This window comes from Nematostella vectensis, chromosome 7, assembly GCF_932526225.1.
Source record: "Nematostella vectensis chromosome 7, jaNemVect1.1, whole genome shotgun sequence".
NCBI lineage: Eukaryota > Metazoa > Cnidaria > Anthozoa > Actiniaria > Edwardsiidae > Nematostella > Nematostella vectensis.
In genome coordinates this window covers 14,003,399-14,023,039 of record NC_064040.1, presented here as the reverse complement: position 1 = coordinate 14,023,039, position 19,641 = coordinate 14,003,399, and the positions used below count along the sequence as shown (strand labels likewise).

Sequence of the window (19,641 nt, the reverse complement as noted above, 5' to 3'; positions counted from 1 at the left end):
CAGTGAGGAGAAAAGAAATCAATTGTATCCATTACATAATTGTGAAAATGCACCCTATACATTTCTACCACGACAAGTGCAAGCCCTTGTTTCACTGTTTTTCTGTGAATCAGGCCATCTGTGTCTAAGCTATGAGGTTTCAGGGTTTTTTTTAGATTGTTTTAAGCTCTAAAGTCTGGTAAAGACTCGATCTCTGCGTCCTTACCATTAGCGACATCAATATACGAATACGGCAACGAAAACGGCGTAGTAGAAAACAATTTAATTGGTTTGGGAATCCAAGAGCTGCACGTTCTGTCTGATAGATCTCAAGCCATTCTCCTCAAAACCACGACGTGAAACTCAAAGTTTTACGGTCTACAGAATACGGGAGCAGCTAGGGTATAAACTCACCTTTCCCTGTTCGCTATTGTAGAAATGAATTTTTCGGTTAATTACTGTTCGTTCCTAAGTATAACGTCTAGATAATTCATAGAAACTAAATTGAATTTAGCCGTCGCCGTTGTCGCATCCTAAAGTCCCTATTGCCAAATATTGATGTCGTCAACGCTGCAATAATCTATAAAGAGAGGGGAAGTTTGTCAAAGTCTGTTTGTATTTCTACAGAGTTGAGCTTCAGCGGCGCATGCGCAGGAGCAGCCATACGGATAATGACGACAGCAAGATCTTCCTAGGGGGTGATCACGTGGTCGATCTCAGGGAGAACAAGGAAAAGGTCATCATTCGCCGGCACCTCTCGCCCCTCCCTATATAATGGGGACAAAATATTCTCCCCTACAAAAAAGCAAAGGCGAAGCCCTAGCTATTTATCGAGGTGGTCGCATAAACTGGCAGAACAAAGCATAAACCTTTTACAGTGAATGGCACATCAGCTAAAGGCTGATTTAGTCATCACGATTTAGTTGTATGCGACACCTCTACGACTCCGCTACGATGCTCGACTACGAAAGTCGTATTATGTATTTCAGGGCAAGACATGTCGTAGGCAGGTCGCATACGACTAAATTGTGCTGTCTAAATCAGCATGAAAGGGGGAGGGGAATAATACAAAGAAAAGAACACATAGGCCCTGGGAAGAGCTCGGACAGAATTCAAGAAAAAGGCAATTCTGATTATTATAGAAACAGCAATTGCTCTATTGCTGAGAGAAAGATCCCAATCGTGCATTTGTGTAATTCTGAAAACAAAATCTGTCGTTTTGTTTGGTCTGTAGGCGGAGCAATTGGCGAAGCAACGGAAGGCGAAACAGAAAAGGCGAGTCACAAACCTTAAAATTGAAACCAGGTTCCTAGAAAGCAGGTTAGAGCTGACCAAGGGATAAATACGGCTATCTTGAAATTTGATTGGATAAAAAAGGAATTCATCCCTGGGTTAGCATTAACCTGCTTTCTAGGAACCCGGCCCTGGAGGTTTACGAGCTCATTTTTCGAATGTCTTCGATATATGGCTTAAAATTATTAATATCGTCATCAGCATCATTCGAATCTCATAGTTACTCGATAAAGTTCCACCTCAAATATATCTTTTAGAGTGCTGACACTTTGCTCAACTTGTCAGGAGTGAGAAAGATGAGGGAGAGATGCTGAAAAATCGGGATGCGGACAAGAGGGAAACAAGGAAAGATCACGGAAGCGATCAAGGGGTAAGGACCACACCAACTGAAGGGCTTTTTGTGTTTTTGTTTAACATTGTGTGTCTTAACATTCTCAGAAAAAGGGGAATTTGCAAACAAGCCAGCAGCAGCAGCAGCAACAACAGCAACAGATAAAGAAAGGAAAAAAGGTGACCGGTTTTCAACTCTCTTGTAAGCACATCGCACCGTTGGGGATGATAGAAGGTGTTGTCAGTAGAATTGTCCCCTGGTGATTATGTTTTCCATAAGCAGATACCAAGAATTGGATGATTGCCTGCTTACGGGAAAGGTGTTCGACAGATTTTATTTATATCATGTTTGATACTTGAAGAAGGCCAATCACGCCGCCCTTTTACACTCCCGCTTTAGATCACACAATACATCTATTACTATCGGCTTTTTCAAGCGAGTAGCTCTGATATTTTTAATCGAGCTTCATTTGAGGATGACTAATTTTATTTTTTCTTGCAAAAAGCCCTTATAATTTCAAATGTAAACAATACGAAATGCGTGGCTGATCGTCATCCTTTAACGTTGTTGTTTAACATCTACCTCAAAATGTCCGATAGGCTAAGCTAAAGAAGATGAAGGAGAAATACGCTGACCAGGATGAGGAAGAGAGGCGGCTCAGGATGGAAATTCTAGCGGTAAGTAGTCATTTATCTCCAGGAGCCGGTTCCTGAAAGGCCGTTAAGCGCCTAATCCCTGGTCAAAATTCGCCAATCGTAGGTAAGCTAACCTACGGGTAACTCACAGTTCCCGAAAGCCAAGTTATTCCCTGATTTACTAACCCTCGATTATAGCCAAATTCGTTGTTGCGCGACCTGACAGAATCCAAAATTCCTTTTTTCGTTTGGGGATAGCGTGTAGTCGATCAAAGATCGACTATCAAAACCAGACAAACCGCCCCCAAAGCTTGTGTCTGACTACGCGCTATTCCCAAACGAGACAAGGATTTTGGATTCGCCGAGGTCGCGCAACAACGAATTTGGCTGTAAGCGAGTGAAAAAGTGGTTTGACGAGGAAAATTCACAAAAGATACCCAGTAGATCAATAGAGAGCAACTGAAATTTACTTTTGGTGGTATTATTTTTCGCAGAGAAGCCCCAAAACACCTCTAAATCGCCTGTATTTACCTCCATTTCTTTGACAAAAACTCCATTTGCAGGAGAGTTGGTGCGTGACACTAGCGAGACAGATTAATTTCAAGTATAAATTTCATGTAACTTTCTGTCTGTCCCAACACAATTTTCGAGTCAGCATCGCAAGGAAGGTCGCATAACAAAGCAAAATATTAGGACATTTGATATCTACATCGTTTTTGTGTAACGGCTTTTTTTGTCGCCAACTTCATTTGGAAGGCCTGCGTTACTGTGTTTACCTCCAAAGTAACCCAGAGTTAGCGCTAACCAGCGTTTCGGGAACAGAACTAACTAAGAAATTTAATCGTGGGTTAGGGCAAATTTAAACCTGGGCTAGCGCTAATTGGCTTTTCAGGAACCGGCTCCAGGTCAACATGCCAGGGGGGGCTGAACCAGTTCAACAAGCCAGAGGGGGCTTCAACCAGGTCAACAAGCCAGGGGGTGCCCTATATCGACAGCTGCTATTTCGACCTTGCTGCATCCATGGGATGTGGCTTTTCGATTTCTCTTGCGTGGTTAATGTCGATGGGAAGTCAGTGGTCCAAAGTAGACTTGCCTCAAGCCGCCTCTTTGATTTTCCCTAATAAGAGCGCGCAGAATAATTGGTATTTTTGAAGCAAACAAAAATGGGCGCGCCGAGAGCAAAAGCAAATTAAAAAAAAAACAACCAACGGGCTTTGAGAAAGTCTAGGTCAAAAGGTCGATGCTTAGTTACGACCTATTTTGGCATTCACCTTACAGGCAGTCTCTTGGACATAACTTGATTTTAACTTTAATTTCGACTTTAAGCTTTCTTGCTTAAGAGTGACCTGTCATGGCTTTCTCTCCATTAGTCTGCCGGTCCCGCCAAGGAAAGCAAAGCAGACAAGCGCAAAGCTAAAAAGGTAAATAAAGGAGCCATACAGGGCAAAGCCAAACAAACATTTAAGCAACAACATGTGGCACCGTTACCATGGGAGCAGGCCACGGCGTCTGAGGAAGCACCGCCTCAGCTTGACAAGGAGAACGAGCCTTCAAACAATAACACTGGTCGCGTGACAAACTCTGAGCCTATCAGAACAATTGGTGAAACAACAAATGGGAAAGAGGCTGGGAATGCCGCTGATGTGATTGATGGTGCAGGTGCGCCGCCAGAAGGCCTCGAGCAAGAGGAGCCGGGGCCCCTGAGGACAGCTCAATCGAGAGAGGCCTGGACTAGGGACTGCGGGAGACCCGAGGAGAGAGCAAATGATCAACCAGACCAGAAAGGTAAAGGAGATATACCGTATTTGCCTGTACTCCCATGTTTAACAGGCTTGTTTTTACTCTAAAATTATTTTGTGTACACTGAAATGCGTGAAACAAAACAGGCATTATTTATTGTTATCTCAATGTTTGTTCTATTTGTCTTTCTACGTTTTAGACGGATCCTCAGCAGTGCCAAGACAAAAGGTAATCAATCTGTTATTTTCTTATCGATATTTGTTTGCTATGTAAAATCCGAACCTTTTGCAACGTTGGTCCAATAATATTAAAAACACTCACAACAACGCTGGTTCAAGCGCCTAATTCCCCTTCCAAAGTGCTGGACAGCTATTGTTTGTTTAGCTACCAAGCAAGTCTGGACAGTGCTAGACAACTATTGTTTGTTTCGCTGCCAAGCAAGTTTGGACAGTGCTGGACAGCTATTGTTTGTTTCGCTACCAAGCAAGTCTGGACAGTGCTAGACAACTATTGTTTGTTTAGCTACCAAGCAAGTCTGGACAGTGCTAGACAACTATTGTTTGTTTCGCTGCCAAGCAAGTTTGGACAGTGCTGGACAGCTATTGTTTGTTTCGCTACCAAGCAAGTCTGGACAGTGCTAGACAACTATTGTTTGTTTCCCTACCAAGCAAGTCTGGACAGTGCTGGACAGCTATTGTTTGTTTAGCTACCAAGCAAGTCTGGACCGTGCTAGACAGCTATTGTTTGTTTAGCTACCAAGCAAGTCTGGACAGTGCTGGACAGCTATTGTTTGTTTAGCTACCAAGCAAGTCTGGACAGTGCTGGGCAGCTATTGTTTGTTTCCCTACCAAGCAAGTCTGGACAGTGCTTGACAGCTATTGTTTGTTTAGCTACCAAGCAAGTCTGGACCGTGCTGGACAGCTATTGTTTGTTTAGCTACCAAGCAAGTATGGACAGTGCTGGACAGCTATTGTTTGTTTCGCTACCAAGCAAGTCTGGACAGTGCTTGACAGCTATTGTTTGTTTAGCTACCAAGCAAGTCTGGACAGTGCTAGACAGCAATTGTTTGTTTAGCTACTAAGCAAGTCTTGGCTATTGATTAAATTTTAACAGCTCACTGTTTTCGTACAATGATATTAAAACCGTTTCGTCGTGTTGGCTGAAACAGCGTGTCATCTCCCATCATGCCGCTGTTTTCTAAGACCTACTTCTCATATTAAATTTTTCTTAACCAGGATAAGGTTCTGGATGATGAGGAAGATGATGACGAAGACGGCGAGGAGAACCGGGACTCTAAGGTACCTTATGCGCATGCGTCAACCCCGTTCCCAGGTTCTTCTAAGTGATTTTTAAAATGGCGTTGTCTGGCTACGTCTAGCTGGTAAATTGCAAATTCGTGCATCATTTTGTCGTTGAAAATCTTTGTTCTGTGTCCTGTGTTTCCAGTTGCCTCGTATAAGAAGGGTTCCGGAGCTGTGGTGGTTTTTCGCCGCGTTGTCCACTCTCACACATCACTTACCCAGCAGTTCAAATTGACTATTCTCCTTAATGTTTCCATATCAACCCAGTTTATTGGATAGAATGATTGAATGAAAAATCATCTCATTAAACATTTGGAACTATTATATTGATTATCATTAATCGATATCTATATATATTATTCCAGGAAAACATCTCTCTTCTCGATGCGCTGACTGGGATCCCTGTGGCGGACGATATGTTGTTGTTTGCCATCCCCGTGTGCGCCCCGTACACAGCCGTGCAGAACTACAAGTATGTACCTCTTTACACGTACCAAGCCAGTCTCGATCTATGTGCTGATACTGTATATTAGCCTGATTATAACGACCAACAGCGCCGTCCCCAGAACTAAGGATCTGCAATATAGCCAAAACAGCTAGAAGCTCACAAAATATTGGCTGTTGAATACCTTTTTTTTTTTTCGTTTATTAGGTATAAAGTGAAGCTGACTCCAGGATCCACGAAAAAGGGCAAAGGTTTGTATAAAGTTCTTGAGGAGCTACCAGCTCATCTTAACATCCCTCTCCCCACCCCCCCCCCCCTCCTCCGTTCCCCTTCACTGCCATATCCTGTCCCCACCCACCCTTTTCTCCTCGCGAAGCTCTTAGCGAAGCGGTGAAACTATATTTTTACCCCAAAAAAATACGAATGTTCCATATGTTCTTGTTATTTTTTTTTTCGCTATTACAAGTGCTTGTGTTTGTGTGCGTTGCTTTTAGCAAACAACTTTTTAACCCAAATTTATATAAAAGTTGTCGTTTAAGAAATATTGACGAAAAAATGTCGGGTCCAAAGTGTGAGAATTTCAAAGTATGATATTTTCTGTAAAATATGCACTATTTCATTTTTTCTGCGCTTATGTTTTTATTGTGGCTATTACATAAATAGATCTGAATATGATTTTAATGGGATAGGCGCGAACGTTATTATCAAATTCATTTATTCAACTCTTGTGGATTATATTGACTTTATCTGCGACAGGACCAGCTGTGTTTCCGAAGTCTTGACAAAATCATGTCACCAATTGACTTAATAATCTATATCATTCAGAACGATTTCTCAATTTCTCTTATCTGAATTATCAGAGCCGTCACAGGAGAGGGGGAAAAGATCTCATACGATAAGTTAATCTCCCTGCATCCGAATCATTTTATTTTTGCACTATTTTAAGGAATTAATTCAGCTTTACTTAATATACCTGTTGACAGATAAGAAAAGATTGGTAAAGACAACTTCATTTTAAGGTTTTGAGTTAGACACTACCAAAGTTATTAGTACCATTAAAATTTGGAGAAAATTCGTTTAACAGTCGCTTTTGCATATTTTTGCGACTATAAAGTTATTATTATAATAACTGAATTGTTGCTAAACACGGACTCACTAGCTATCTGACCCTGACTGAATCAAATATATTCTTCTTCATTTCTTATTTGTTTTATACCTGTTTCTTTTTTTTTTTTCATTTTCCTGTTGTTTTTTTTTTGCTTGATATTTCTTCCTTTTTTTCTGTCTTTTTATATGGTTATAATATATATCTATTTTTTTCAAAAGCGAAAGATACTACAACCATTTCAAAACCAGTGTGCTCATCAGTTGTTCTGATAAGATTGATTGATTTTTGGATGTTTTTTTAGCTGCCATGTCGGCCCTCAACATGTTTATCCAATCAAAGGAGACCTCGCCGCGAGAGAAAGACCTCCTCAAGAGTGTCAAGGTAAAACCTGCAAAATCCGGGCAATCTGAATAATCTCTCCTATAAGAGAACACAGGCGGGCGTACTAGTAACGTACAAACGGGGACTATGACAAATATATCATATAAGTGAGAACAGAGAACACAAAGGGCGTAAAAGAAACCTACACAACCCGGACACTATGCACGAGAGCATATGGCACACTAAAAACATACTAAATTCTCTCACATTATGAGTCAAGCATCATTAATAATTTCTTGTATTTCTTGTCACTCGACCGTCGGATGGTCGGATCGATCATCCGTAAACTTTTTTTGGTCTTTCTGTGCTTTAGCAATACAGCAATCCTCAGATTATATGTAAACTTTCAGTGTTCAACTTCGGTGAAAGCTTAGTACTAAAAAAAGGGTTATGTACTCGACCTGTGACCAATACGGCTGTTTTCCAACATAGCCGTAAAGTGTTTTTAAGCTAGATTTTTCAGAGTCTTCCATGTGGGGTGATGTGCCTTACATTGGTCACTGAAGTCAATTGATCTTTTACGGTTTCATACAATTCTGTAAGTTTGCAGACACAACAAGTAAAATGCTAGCAAACATTTCCATTCATCTTTGTCTTAGTACTTGTCGATTTCGCGTCTCCGGGTTCTCGCGTTGTTTGTTTGAATTTGTGCTGAAAGAGCGACTAGCCAAAACTGCGACTTTTAAGTCCGAGAAACATGAGGTAACGGTTCCTTCTCTGTTCGAAGGACAAAATAGAAGAGGATAGAATAGAAGAGGATAGAATCAACTAAACCAAATATCAAGCAAAACTCCAGGGGTGGATCCAGGTTTTTGAGTGAGTAGTTTCCACCGAAACACCAACAATAGGGGTGTTTGGGGGCATGCTCCCCCAAGAAAATTTGAAATTTCAAGCTCTATAAATGCCATTTTCTGCATTTTCAGAAAAGTTAATTACCCCAAAAAGAACAAAAAAACATGCTATCATAAAGGCAAAAAAAGTGTTATTTTGTTGAAGGTGGTACATGGAACACCTTGCTCTACAAAAAAATATCTGGTATTCAAACCGGTGCCACTGGTCTATGTCCAATATAGCTGCCTACTAACTGTCTTTGAGCAGGAGAAGGATAAATGGTACTTATAGATGGCAAGCGTGTGGTTGGTCCTTGGTCCAGGAGTTTTCAAGATAATAATAAAAAAATCCAATATTAATATCATATGTCATATACAAAAGATATGTACAAATTATAGACAATATAATTTGAATAAAACCTCCCCTTTTTCATCCTTGGGGACCGCAGTAACTGGAGCTCTTGAGAAAAATCCAACATTAATATCAAGTTATAAAAATGAGAAGTACTAAATGATTATAAAATATATATATAATTTGAAAAATACTCCCCTTTTTTATCCTTTGAAACTGCAGCTTCTGGAGCCCATTTGTTAAGCTCAAATGTTTGTAAACCATTTGAGCTTAACATGAAATCCCAGTGTCAATAGAAAAATTGAAATCATCACTAAATAAAAAAATCATCTAGAAATGACTTTTTAAGAAAGTTATACAGGCACCAGTTTGAGTTTCTGTAGCTGTTCTCCATCAGTTTAAGGGTAAGACCCAGATGGAACATAACTCACAAGCCCTCTAGAAACAGATGGTGCAAAAATTTAAGTTAATATGTTTGCCATTCTCATTCGTCTAGGGTGCAATTGAGCAAATAAATCTATTATTCTGTCCAGGTCTAAATCCATGTCTTTGTGGGTATACATTAGTGCCATTCATTCAATCTGTCCTCAGTCATTGTGCTTCTCAAATAGGTTTTGAGATTTCGAAGGGATGAAATGGATCTCTCACAAGAAGCAGATGAAATTGGAAGTGTGATCAGGATCTTTAACATGAAATAAATATTGACATATGCATCTTTGTCAATATCCTCCAGTGTAGCCTTAAGAGTGTCTGGAATCACTTCTCCTCTGTTATCCCTCCCCTTCCATAATCCTCCCCATAATAAAAGCTCTGCCTGTAAACCTATATAATTTGGCATGTCCTGTCTGTAATAGTTACAAAATTCTAAAACATTAACGAGGAGGCTCCATTAAGTCGTCCAGCCATATTGCCAGCGCCATCATAACATTGGCCACGACAGTCTTCCATCATCAATCCTAAGTCTACTACAGCTGCAGTTATAAGGTCTTTGATGGCCTCTCCTGTTGTTCCGTCCTTACAAATATAAAATCCAATAAATTCTTCTCTGATGTTTTTGGTTGAGTCGAGAAATCTAATCACAACAGAAAGATTTTCTTTGTTTGCTATATCAGCCGCTTCATCTGCCATTACAGAAAAATATTTACTATCTCTCATTTCCTGAGATAAATTATTTAAAATATGAGCACCAACAGTTGATATCATTTGATTCTGGATGGTCTTTGAAATGTATGTGGCATTTCTTGGTGCATTTTCTAGGTGCTGCTCTAGTATTTGGTCACCACTATCTACCCGGAATTCAAGCAGTGCCTGGAAATTACCAGCTAGGGCAGCATTAGTGGGGTCACTATCCCTCAAGCCCCTGAGTGGGATATTGTTTTTCCCACAGAAAATATTTTTTTTTTTAAAGGGACCTAAGGATCTCACAGTTTCTAGCAATTTGCTGTTGAACGATGTTATTTAACTGCAGATTTATCGGGACAGCTTCTGTTCGCATCATTTTCTTAAATTCTTCTATAGCAATCATAAAAAAATTTGTGAATTTCACAATTTCCTTGCGCGTGTTTTGTAAAGCGCGAAGCGGCCGAAGTCCAATTTTTAAGAGGAGACTTCAATAATTTGTCTAACTTATTAGCGTTTCGAACACACTGAACTCCGAAACAAACACAAGCTAAGCAAAACACTCCATTGTAATATTTAGAGTAGGATAGCCGTGGATATTTCTTTAGCCAGTTTTTAAAAAACAAACTTGCGAGATTTTCCATTCTCTATTGGCACTGGGAAATCGAAAAGCTCACCTGGTTTCCATACATTTTCGATGAATTTCAACTTTTCCTGAGGCGAATATCTGGCGATCTTGTCGAAGACTAAGCCAATGTCGTAGGGAGAACAATCCTCCTTCCGACAGACAGGAGTACGAGCCATAAAGAGTAAAAACTAGTGCAATTTGTTAACTAATTCCTTCGTAAACTCCGATGCAAGTACTGAGACTCTAGTGAGAGCAAACGAAAGGAGACCGTTAGGGGAGGTACAGACCCTTTTATACTTTTGTCGATAGTTTCCGCGGTGGTTTCCAAGTGAGTTAGCCAATCAAAAATGGTTTTGAGTGAGTTCCAACACAATGAAAAAATTTCCAGCCAATCGCGCGAGGTTTTGAGTGTGTTCCAGTGCTAACTATAATAACACCTCACCCACCCCCTTTGCCTGCAATTTGGTGACAATATTTTCCGATCTTATCCGACGGGTTTCCGAAGGTTCCCGAAAAGTGATCGAAGCTCAAATCCAAAGCTCGTGATCCAGGGCGCTCCGTGAAGTCGCATAAGAATAATAACGACGATAAGGCATCTTTTTACGTGTTTAATTTAATTAAAAAGCAAAAATACAGGAGATTGAATGATTTCCACAGACAAGCCAATAGTTTCTAGGGAGATCGGAGTATTTTTAAAAAAGCCATTTAAGTTCAAAATAACTTGGTCTGAAAAACTTTGAGTGTGTTCCGGAACTCACGTAAACTACCCTGGATCCAACCCTGAAACTCGTACAAACACATGGCCCCCGCTTATTCATCGAATAACGATTTTGCGCCTTTCTAGAATGTTAACATGCACAAAACACATTGTATGACAGAAACGTAATTGAAAATGATTTTCGATCAGTACCATACCAATAGTATTAAAATTATTTTTAGTTACTAGTTGTCTAGTTTGCTCAGTAATGCCAAGTTAGTCCAGCGGTGCGGACGTGTCTGCGACCGCAGCGACCCAAGTTCGATTCCCAATGAGAACGCATTTTTTTTTCTGTTTTATTTATTTTACTTTTTATAATGATAATTAATTATACTGTTCTTGGTGTGTTAGGACATCGAAAAGAAAAAAGCTATAAGGACATTTTCATGTACTCTCAGCATCTTGAATGTGTTCATGCTTTGTTCAGTATCCTGTAAATCTTTTATGCACACAAGAAAATAACTAGGAAAATACATTTGCATTCACGAGATGGCCCACAGAGCCTTTTGATTTAAATATGTTTTCTGTGTGATTAAAATGCCTTCTTTTAAGGCAGCTTTTTTTTCATGGTAGCATAGAAGACATTCGTAAAGGAAAGTAACAGTATCCGACTAAGTAAAGAGATCCATGATTCATGATTCTTGTTCTTGTATAAGATATGCTCCGTGTAAGAACTAGGCAACCTTATGGCAACCTACGCTGGCATGTCAAAATGTCTTTGTCAATTGCAGAAATTTGATTGGCCAAGACGAAAATGTTAGCTAAGCATGCACTTGACACAACATGACTCATGCTTTTTGAAGAATTTGGTTATAGGGTCAATTGTTTTACACAGTACAGCTTTTCAAGTGAAGTTTATGTTAGGAACCTTATCTAAGACAACTAACATCTATTGTTTTTATTTTTATTTTTCTGTTTGTTTCACCATTAAAAAATCAGTAATAAGACATATAGGGAAGGACATGTTTAACGCAATTTCTTCAAAATTTTACAATTTTCTAAATGTTCTGCCTACATCTTAAGCACAAAAAAGATCCTATTTGGGAAAGCTACGATAAAGCTTTTTGCCAAAGGACAACGGGACTTCCTAGATTTTACATGGATGATTACATAGTTTATAGTTCGACCAACATAACTTTGATTGCCATGCCAGATACATGCAATTAAAGCCGAATTGTCACCAGTTTACTTCCGGAGGGCCGACGGAAACCTCAACCGTTAAAAGACAAAAGAATCTATAAGAATCCGAGATATTAAACAGGCCATCCGCTCTAAATTATCAATCACATCCTCAAAGAAACTTCCAATAAACACACTGCCTTCAATATTTTGAAATATTTTTCGCGTTTTCCGTTAAAAATCATCGGAGATTGTTACGTAATCGACCGGAAGTAAACTGGTGACAATGCGGCTTTAAAGTAACCCGGTGGGGCTCCGGTCACGAAGATAATATCAGCACATGCGCATTGCCACCCTCGAGTGTTATATATCATGTTCAGCACACTTGGCTGACGTACGAGCGGAGATCTCTGGGGGTCTCTTGAGAAGTAGGCTGAAAGCAGGGGGTTTTTTTTACCCGTACCATTACGTGCTACCATCAGTGATTGATGCATATATCTGCGTAGTGAGCGGAATGCTTTTGATAAATAAAATCATTATGTAATGTTCTTCCTGAATGACGTGTCACTTGGCTTTTGGGTTTGGAAGAAGATTTATTCTAGAAACTCTTAATATCAAGTGGTCACTTCAATGTTTTCTGTAGGCTTCGGGGTTTTCTGGAAAATTCCTCAGATGAAAGAGGTTTTTCCAAAGGCCCATGGCATGCGCGTTGCCCTGTAACTTTCGGGCTTTGGAAGAGGATTTATCTGGGGATCTCTGAAGATTAAGTGGTCATTTGGCAGTTTTCTATGCCCGCGCACTAGAAATGCGAGATTTTCTCTAGAAAATTCTTCAAATGAATTAAGAATTTCCTTGCAAAACTTGGGAACATAGAAGCCGTTCTGGTCTATAATCTTTTAAGGTTGGGTCTAGGCAGATCCTCTGTTATTAAAGACCGCGTGATGTACGTGATCGATTGAAAGCTTTCCTAACGCCCGCGAGCAGGTTTATCAGGGGGCTATCATAAGGGGGTACTTCAGACCTGTGGGCTCGCTATTGTCTCATTTATTTGATTTTGCTTTATTATTTGTTATGTTTTGTATTGTTTAATGTTCTGATCTTGTTAGAGCTCCAAATTCTCGAAAATAGGAGAAAGGTTATGATAATGTCATATTCTGTCCTTCTATTTGTAGGATGTGGAGTTATCCCGGTACATCCCAGGCAAGGTCAAGGTTTCAGCGCCGAACTTGCAAAAAATCAAACGCAAATGAATAAGAAATTAATATTAAGGTATCAAATCCACCGATATCGTGGTCTGATGAAGACATGCTCTTTTGCTCACCGCGAGGTATGGACTGACGGACTGACATGTGGTTGTACAAAGTTTCTTTATAATAATAATTATAATAAGAACAAAACAATACCAAATAAAATGAAATCTTACTTTTTTTGCCTTTTCTTCATTAAATGCAACATCGGTAAGAATCATACTCGCTGAAAATACGTGAATTACTCGGGCTTTTGTGGCCAGGACATAATTTTATTTTATTTATTAATTTTTGTTTCAATTTTAATTTCCAAATTTCACTTTTTGTTATTTATGGTATTCTTTTTTACAATTTTTCTCGGTTTTTAAATGTATTTGATTTTAATTTTATTCTATCAAGGATTGTATCTCCGATTTCTTTTATTCTTTTTGGTGGTCAATTAAACTGAAAATGTTTATTTAACAACTTTATTCTTGCAAATTAGTATTAAAACAATACTAAGAAGCAGTCAGTCTTAAAACTGGCATTCAGTATTTCCCACTCACCATTTGCACTGGCAAAGTTGTATGAAAAAGGTGTGACCGTTGTGTTTACGCTAAAGTGAGTGTAATGCATACACCTATTTCAAATAACGTTTTCAGTGCAAACGGCAAATGGCGACTGTCAAATGGCAGTTTTTCTATAAAAAAATGCCATGGGGCTTGTCAAATTTCTACTGACTGTAGGAACATGTGAATAATTTCTGCGATTATACTACTCATAATCTTTATTCTTACAAATAATTATACCCATAAGCAGTGATTGGTCTTAGAACTGCCATTTGCCAATTGCCATTCGCTATTTGCACTTACAACGTTTATTTAAATAGGTGTATACAGTGCGCATGTATTCATTGACATTGTGCCTGAAAGTTGTCGATTTAGTGTCAAATATCGACGCCACTTCGGTGCCTCTAGACTCGTAAAAAAGAAAATCCTTACATTTGACATTTTTGTGATGAGGTTTACAAGCAGAGCTTATCCTTTAATGTCCGGAATCAAGTGTCAATCCGAGAGCTGCTATATGCAGTAATCGTGTAATGGGGTCTGGTGACAGGTAGGGGTTGTTTACGGTTTTCCTCAATATGCAGTTAGAATATACCATTAAAATCAATTAAAGAGTGAGTGGCGTGAGGGTGGAGGAAAGTGCAGACGCCACACAGGCGTCTAAGAAATTACATAAAAGTATATTTATTTTCTTGTGATGCAATTTTTGCTGATCTGTCTCAGGCCCTGTTCATACGTCGCGCTATTGCCGTTCCGAATCTTGATATTATTTACTTCTTCGACTTGGCAAGTTCCGCCTATAAAGATGACTTTATCCTGTTACTTTTTTTCTATAGAATACTGTACACATTTTGGAGATGTTTAGGAGATTTCGGTGTTTTTACTAAGAATTTTTTTGACAGCGAATGTCGTTAGATATTTTGATCAATTCTATAAGAAAACGACGTTTTGGAAAGTGTAGTTCCAGAAAATATCCATACCTCCCCCCCCCCCATTGAGAGGGGTCGGAGGTATGACCCCCCCACCCCTCTGGAATTTCCACCCCCCTGGAAAAAAATAAATACAATAAATTTTAAACACGAGGTTCCGCTATAAAAGGGAAAGCTCCTCCCATCCCCATCAAGAACAATCAGTTATCAATCAACCGTCAATGAGTCAACATGTCAGGACAATTGCTCTGAGCGCTACATTCAAATTTTATATTCTAAATCTTATTTTTTAAAAAGGTAACTTCTAGACTTGTCCACCTAAAATGTTTCTATTTATAGTAAAATAATGCTATACCAAGCTGTGTGCGCTCTAAAATACGAGCATTTTCCTCACAGCGCGAAAATAATTTATGCAGATGTGTTAGATTATGGATAGCGCAAAATTTAAAATTTTGCATCGAAAACGTGAGTGCAGAGCAAATCACTTATTTATAAATCTCTGTAGGGCTCGGATTATAAAGTGGATTATGTTTGTCAACAGGGTCTTTGTTCGTATAATGCCCGAATCCTTTCGCGATGCACTTCGAGCATCTTTCGTCGGCACTCGTGCCGACACTATGCGTTTCCGATATCTTCGGGCGGTCTGTAACCGATGAAACGAACAAAAACCCTGTTGACAAACATCCACTTCATAATGCGGGCCCCACAGCCCCAACAGCGCAACTGATGACCCCCCTTACAAAACAAACACACATGAGGTGTTGCATAACAAAGTGGTTTATAACACATTCTGCTGTGCTCCCTTGCCTTCAATTGTTACTCTGGCAAGCTGCATCAGTTTTCTTGCCTTTTTTTCATATAAAAAATTTGGATTTAACACAATATTAGCCTCGTTCGATATTGATTGCCAGGGAATGTGATTTGGATATTCCTGCAGTAAGTTTAATGACCGGGGCTTGACATTACAGCTCTTGTACGGCGCCAAATAGTAACAATTTGACAATCGCCCCCTGTCGTGCTATCATACCTCGCTGAAAAGTGGGCATTTTTGTTGTTATGCAAACTACTAAAAATATAAAAAACATATTGTTATATAATCTTCCCTAAAAATATTGACTCATGTTGACTCAAGGAGAACATTTGACCAGAACGAGCCTTTATCGGTGCATTATCCAGGTTTTGTACACAGTACGGTCCTTACAGAAATTATTATCTGCATCTGCGGTTTAAGCATCTTCGTATATAGCCTCACTTAACAATGTTAAAATGATGTCGGTGTTAAATTAATTAAATATTGCCAAGATTGTGATAAAACAATTTAACGCAAGTTTTGAAATATCACATTTTGTGGTAGTAAAATATTATCAATATAAGATATCCCACAAGGACAAGATTTACTGCATATTTCGCGAATAATGAACCGAAAAAGAGATAACAAAAATGTATACGTATGATGGTTAGGGCTATTTCAAAATATTTTTGCGGTCCTTTAATGACAGTACAGTGTGATATAAATCGTCTATGTCGAAAATCTCATAAATTGAGATCTTCGTCTGTCTCGGTTTAGCGTAATCCCCTATAATCCTTTTTACTTAAACTGGAATCCATCTCGTCTTCCATCGATAGTTTGCATGTTAATCTCTCCATTTTTCCTCCTAGCTGCATCAAATTATTTATATTTTTGCTTCAGGGTAATACCCCCTATAGTTACAAGTTTTTTTCGGTGCTTTGTTTTTCTATTTCCATTAGTAAAATTTCGATGGCTCCGTGATTAAAAGGGTTGAAAGCTACAAAATCCTCGGCGTCCACATTAGCTCAGATCTATCGTGGAATAAGCACGTAGACTATGTAGTTAAGAAGGCAAACAAAAGGCTCTACGCTCTCCGGCTCCTTAAGAAATCTGGAGTACCGGTCCAGGATCTTATTGCCATCTATTGTGTACTCATTAGATCTGTTGGGGAGTACGCAGGTCCAGTATGGGCTAACATAACAGGGTTCCTTGTCGACATTGTTGAGGGCATCCAAAAGAGGGCCCTCCGTATCGTTTTACCCCATCTACGATACAAGGAGGCCTTGGAAACCAGCGGGCTCCAAAGTCTTGCTGACCGCAGGCGCGAGCTTTGTATCAGTCTCATGACCTCCGCTAAAGAGCTAGAACCCCTTCGATCTGTAATTACTGGAGGCGTAATTAATAATGTGCATGGATACTCACTAAGATCCGGCAGTATGAATACCTACAAACATATTTCTGCAACTAAACGCTTTGGTGACTTTGTTACTTATCGATTTCTGTAATAGTATAACGCTATATGTGCTGGCCCTTTGCCTTAATTCAGTCTGTAATACTGCCATGGCAATTGAATAAAACCCCTATCTATCTATCTATCTATCTATCTATCTATCTATCTATCTATCTATCTATCTATCTATCTATCTATCTATCTATCTATCTATCTATCTATCTATCTATCTATCTATCTATCTATCTATCTATCTATCTATCTATCTATCTATCTATCTATCTATCTATCTATCTATCTATCTATCTATCTATCTATCTATCTATCTATCTATCTATCTATCTATCTATCTATCTATCTATCTATCTATCTATCTATCTATCTATCTATCTATCTATCTATCTATCTATCTATCTATCTATCTATCTATCTATCTATCTATCTATCTATCTATCTATCTATCTATCTATCTATCTATCTATCTATCTATCTATCTATCTATCTATCTATCTATCTATCTATCTATCTATCTATCTATCTATCTATCTATCTATCTATCTATTCGATGGTGGGGTTAAGAGACTCCCTGGAGGCAATAAAACCAGGTTATCTATTCAAGATGGAATCCCTTTGAGTACAGCGATCTACTCCTTAATAGTGTTATTTGTTGACTGAATCGCGCTTGCCCCGGCTCAAGAGCTTTTCTCAATATACGTCTGACAAAGGCTTGTGTATTTAGTGAGCTAATATGTTCCCCTATGCCAGATATTATGACAAAGCTGCTTTAGGCCTTACCTTTTCTCCTGATTGGACCGTTAAGTGTTCCAGAGAAGAAGTCCTTCTCATGCTAATTGCATTTTATCAAGTAAAAAAGGAAATATTCTTTTTTGTGAAATATGATTAACAGGCATAAGCTTTGTAAATGAAGTAATGAGACATTCCTCTGGATTTCTTTATTTTTTGTAATGTAAATTTTTGAAACAACTATTTCATGAAAACTGAAAACAAGAAATACCTCTTTCTTAACTTGATTGCCTTTTTTCAGCTGTGTGTTTGTTATTTCGATTATGCGTAGGAAGTTCTTTACGTTAACGCACTTCCAGGTGGATTTTTATAAGAATGGGAGGTAAATTATTTTTTGGAAAAACAATATGTTCCTGTGAATTAAATTGAATCGCATCATTATTTTTTACTTAGTTTGTGTAGCGGTTGTTTAACATTCAATTTAGCGTGTATTCATACTCAGGTGGGGAGGTTTCAGCGCAGTTGCCAGGTAAACTGCTTTGTCGGATCATACAGATTCGCTCCAACTCGGATATTCAATTTTGTCACATTGCTGTTCAAACATTACTCACCCAAGAATACCATTCGCCGAAATTATCCTTTTCGATCAAATATTTATTCACAATTCAATCCCACCGATGTCATTCACATCCCATGTAACATAATCTGGTCTCCAGCCCTGAGTTTACCAAAGTCGTGTGAGCCTTAGAGGTTCTCATTGGAGGTTCTCATTGGCTACAGTTTGTGGTTTCTGTATTACAGTATATCATGATGTCTCAAAAGCTCGCCGATGAACCTGGCAATTGAGTTTGGTTTCTTGATGTTTTGGTAGAAATCAACAACATAGCACATTGTTTCATTACTGTCGAAGGATTCTGTTCCATGTGGGCTCGTTTAGAATTCTTTTTTTAAGCTATCGCTCTCGGTGCAGTTATCAAAATTAAGAAACGGGTCCATTTTATTTCATTAGATGCACTAATCGTTTCATGTTTGGATTTGATTTACTCAGAACAATTCCAGATGTAATAAAAGGCAGAAATATATATTTTTTTTCAATGAGAGCTCCGTGGTGACGGTTCCCTTTGACGTTTATAAATTCTAGAAAACACCGTTTATCAATTTCTTATCTTCTCGGACTCGATCAAACAAATCTCTTTCCTTCCGTTCTTTAGTGAAAATCACTTTGATATTAACAGAACTCGAAGTTTTTTTTAATTCTTTCTGAAATTGCTCCTTCGGTGATTTTGTGAATGGAACTCTTTTTCGCCCATCTACATTAAGAGGCGCGTCGAATTTCCATTGTCTCTCACCATTGTTTCACAAACCCTTTACCATTAGGCACTCGATCGTATTTCCATTTCCTCTGGGGTTAATTATTTACAGTTCTCTCAAATCCAATGTTGTTAACAGTACGGGCTTGTGCAAATATTAAAATTAAACGTATTTTGCGAACTATTGGCATATTCAGCTTCTACGTAAATACTTCGCTCGGTTTTGTGTCTCATGAATTAAAATCTCTACTCGTCACTGTAGCAGCCATTGACTGGTCCCTGGTGTTGTCACTGAATCCCCCATATCGGTTATCATTGTAGTCTTCTCTTAATTTTTTTCGCCAGAAAAGACAACAAATAAGAAGAAAGACTATTAGAAGTGTTAAAACCCCAAAGAATACGCCGACGATGAGAATGACGCGTCTATCTGACGTGATGGCGTTGCTACCCATGAAGACCAAGCATACCGGTTAAACTCCCGCACCATAAATGAATGCACTGAACACTAAAACGCGGAGAGTCGAAGCAAGGTTATTTATAAACGCCGCCGTCATAGGTACCCGCCAGCGGTACCACATAGTGGTCATGCGCACTCGGCCGTCGCGAAC

The 19,641-nt window shown here is 39.0% G+C and overlaps 1 protein-coding gene across 1 annotated transcript in view; it reads left to right on the top strand.

The window, feature by feature from the left end:
* Positions 1-13,445, top strand: part of LOC5507856 (ribosome quality control complex subunit NEMF) — a 41,624-nt gene extending 28,179 nt beyond the window's left edge. The window contains exons 22-33 of the mRNA XM_032376606.2: positions 607-715; positions 1,214-1,254; positions 1,558-1,642; positions 1,711-1,782; positions 2,203-2,280; positions 3,609-4,023; positions 4,178-4,206; positions 5,214-5,276; positions 5,645-5,751; positions 5,932-5,975; positions 7,134-7,213; positions 13,191-13,445. Coding sequence (XP_032232497.2) covers positions 607-715; positions 1,214-1,254; positions 1,558-1,642; positions 1,711-1,782; positions 2,203-2,280; positions 3,609-4,023; positions 4,178-4,206; positions 5,214-5,276; positions 5,645-5,751; positions 5,932-5,975; positions 7,134-7,213; positions 13,191-13,268 — 1,201 coding nt within the window. The 3' untranslated portion in view covers positions 13,269-13,445. The remainder of the gene's footprint in view (positions 1-606; positions 716-1,213; positions 1,255-1,557; positions 1,643-1,710; positions 1,783-2,202; positions 2,281-3,608; positions 4,024-4,177; positions 4,207-5,213; positions 5,277-5,644; positions 5,752-5,931; positions 5,976-7,133; positions 7,214-13,190) is intronic.
* Positions 13,446-19,641: the final 6,196 nt, after the last annotated feature.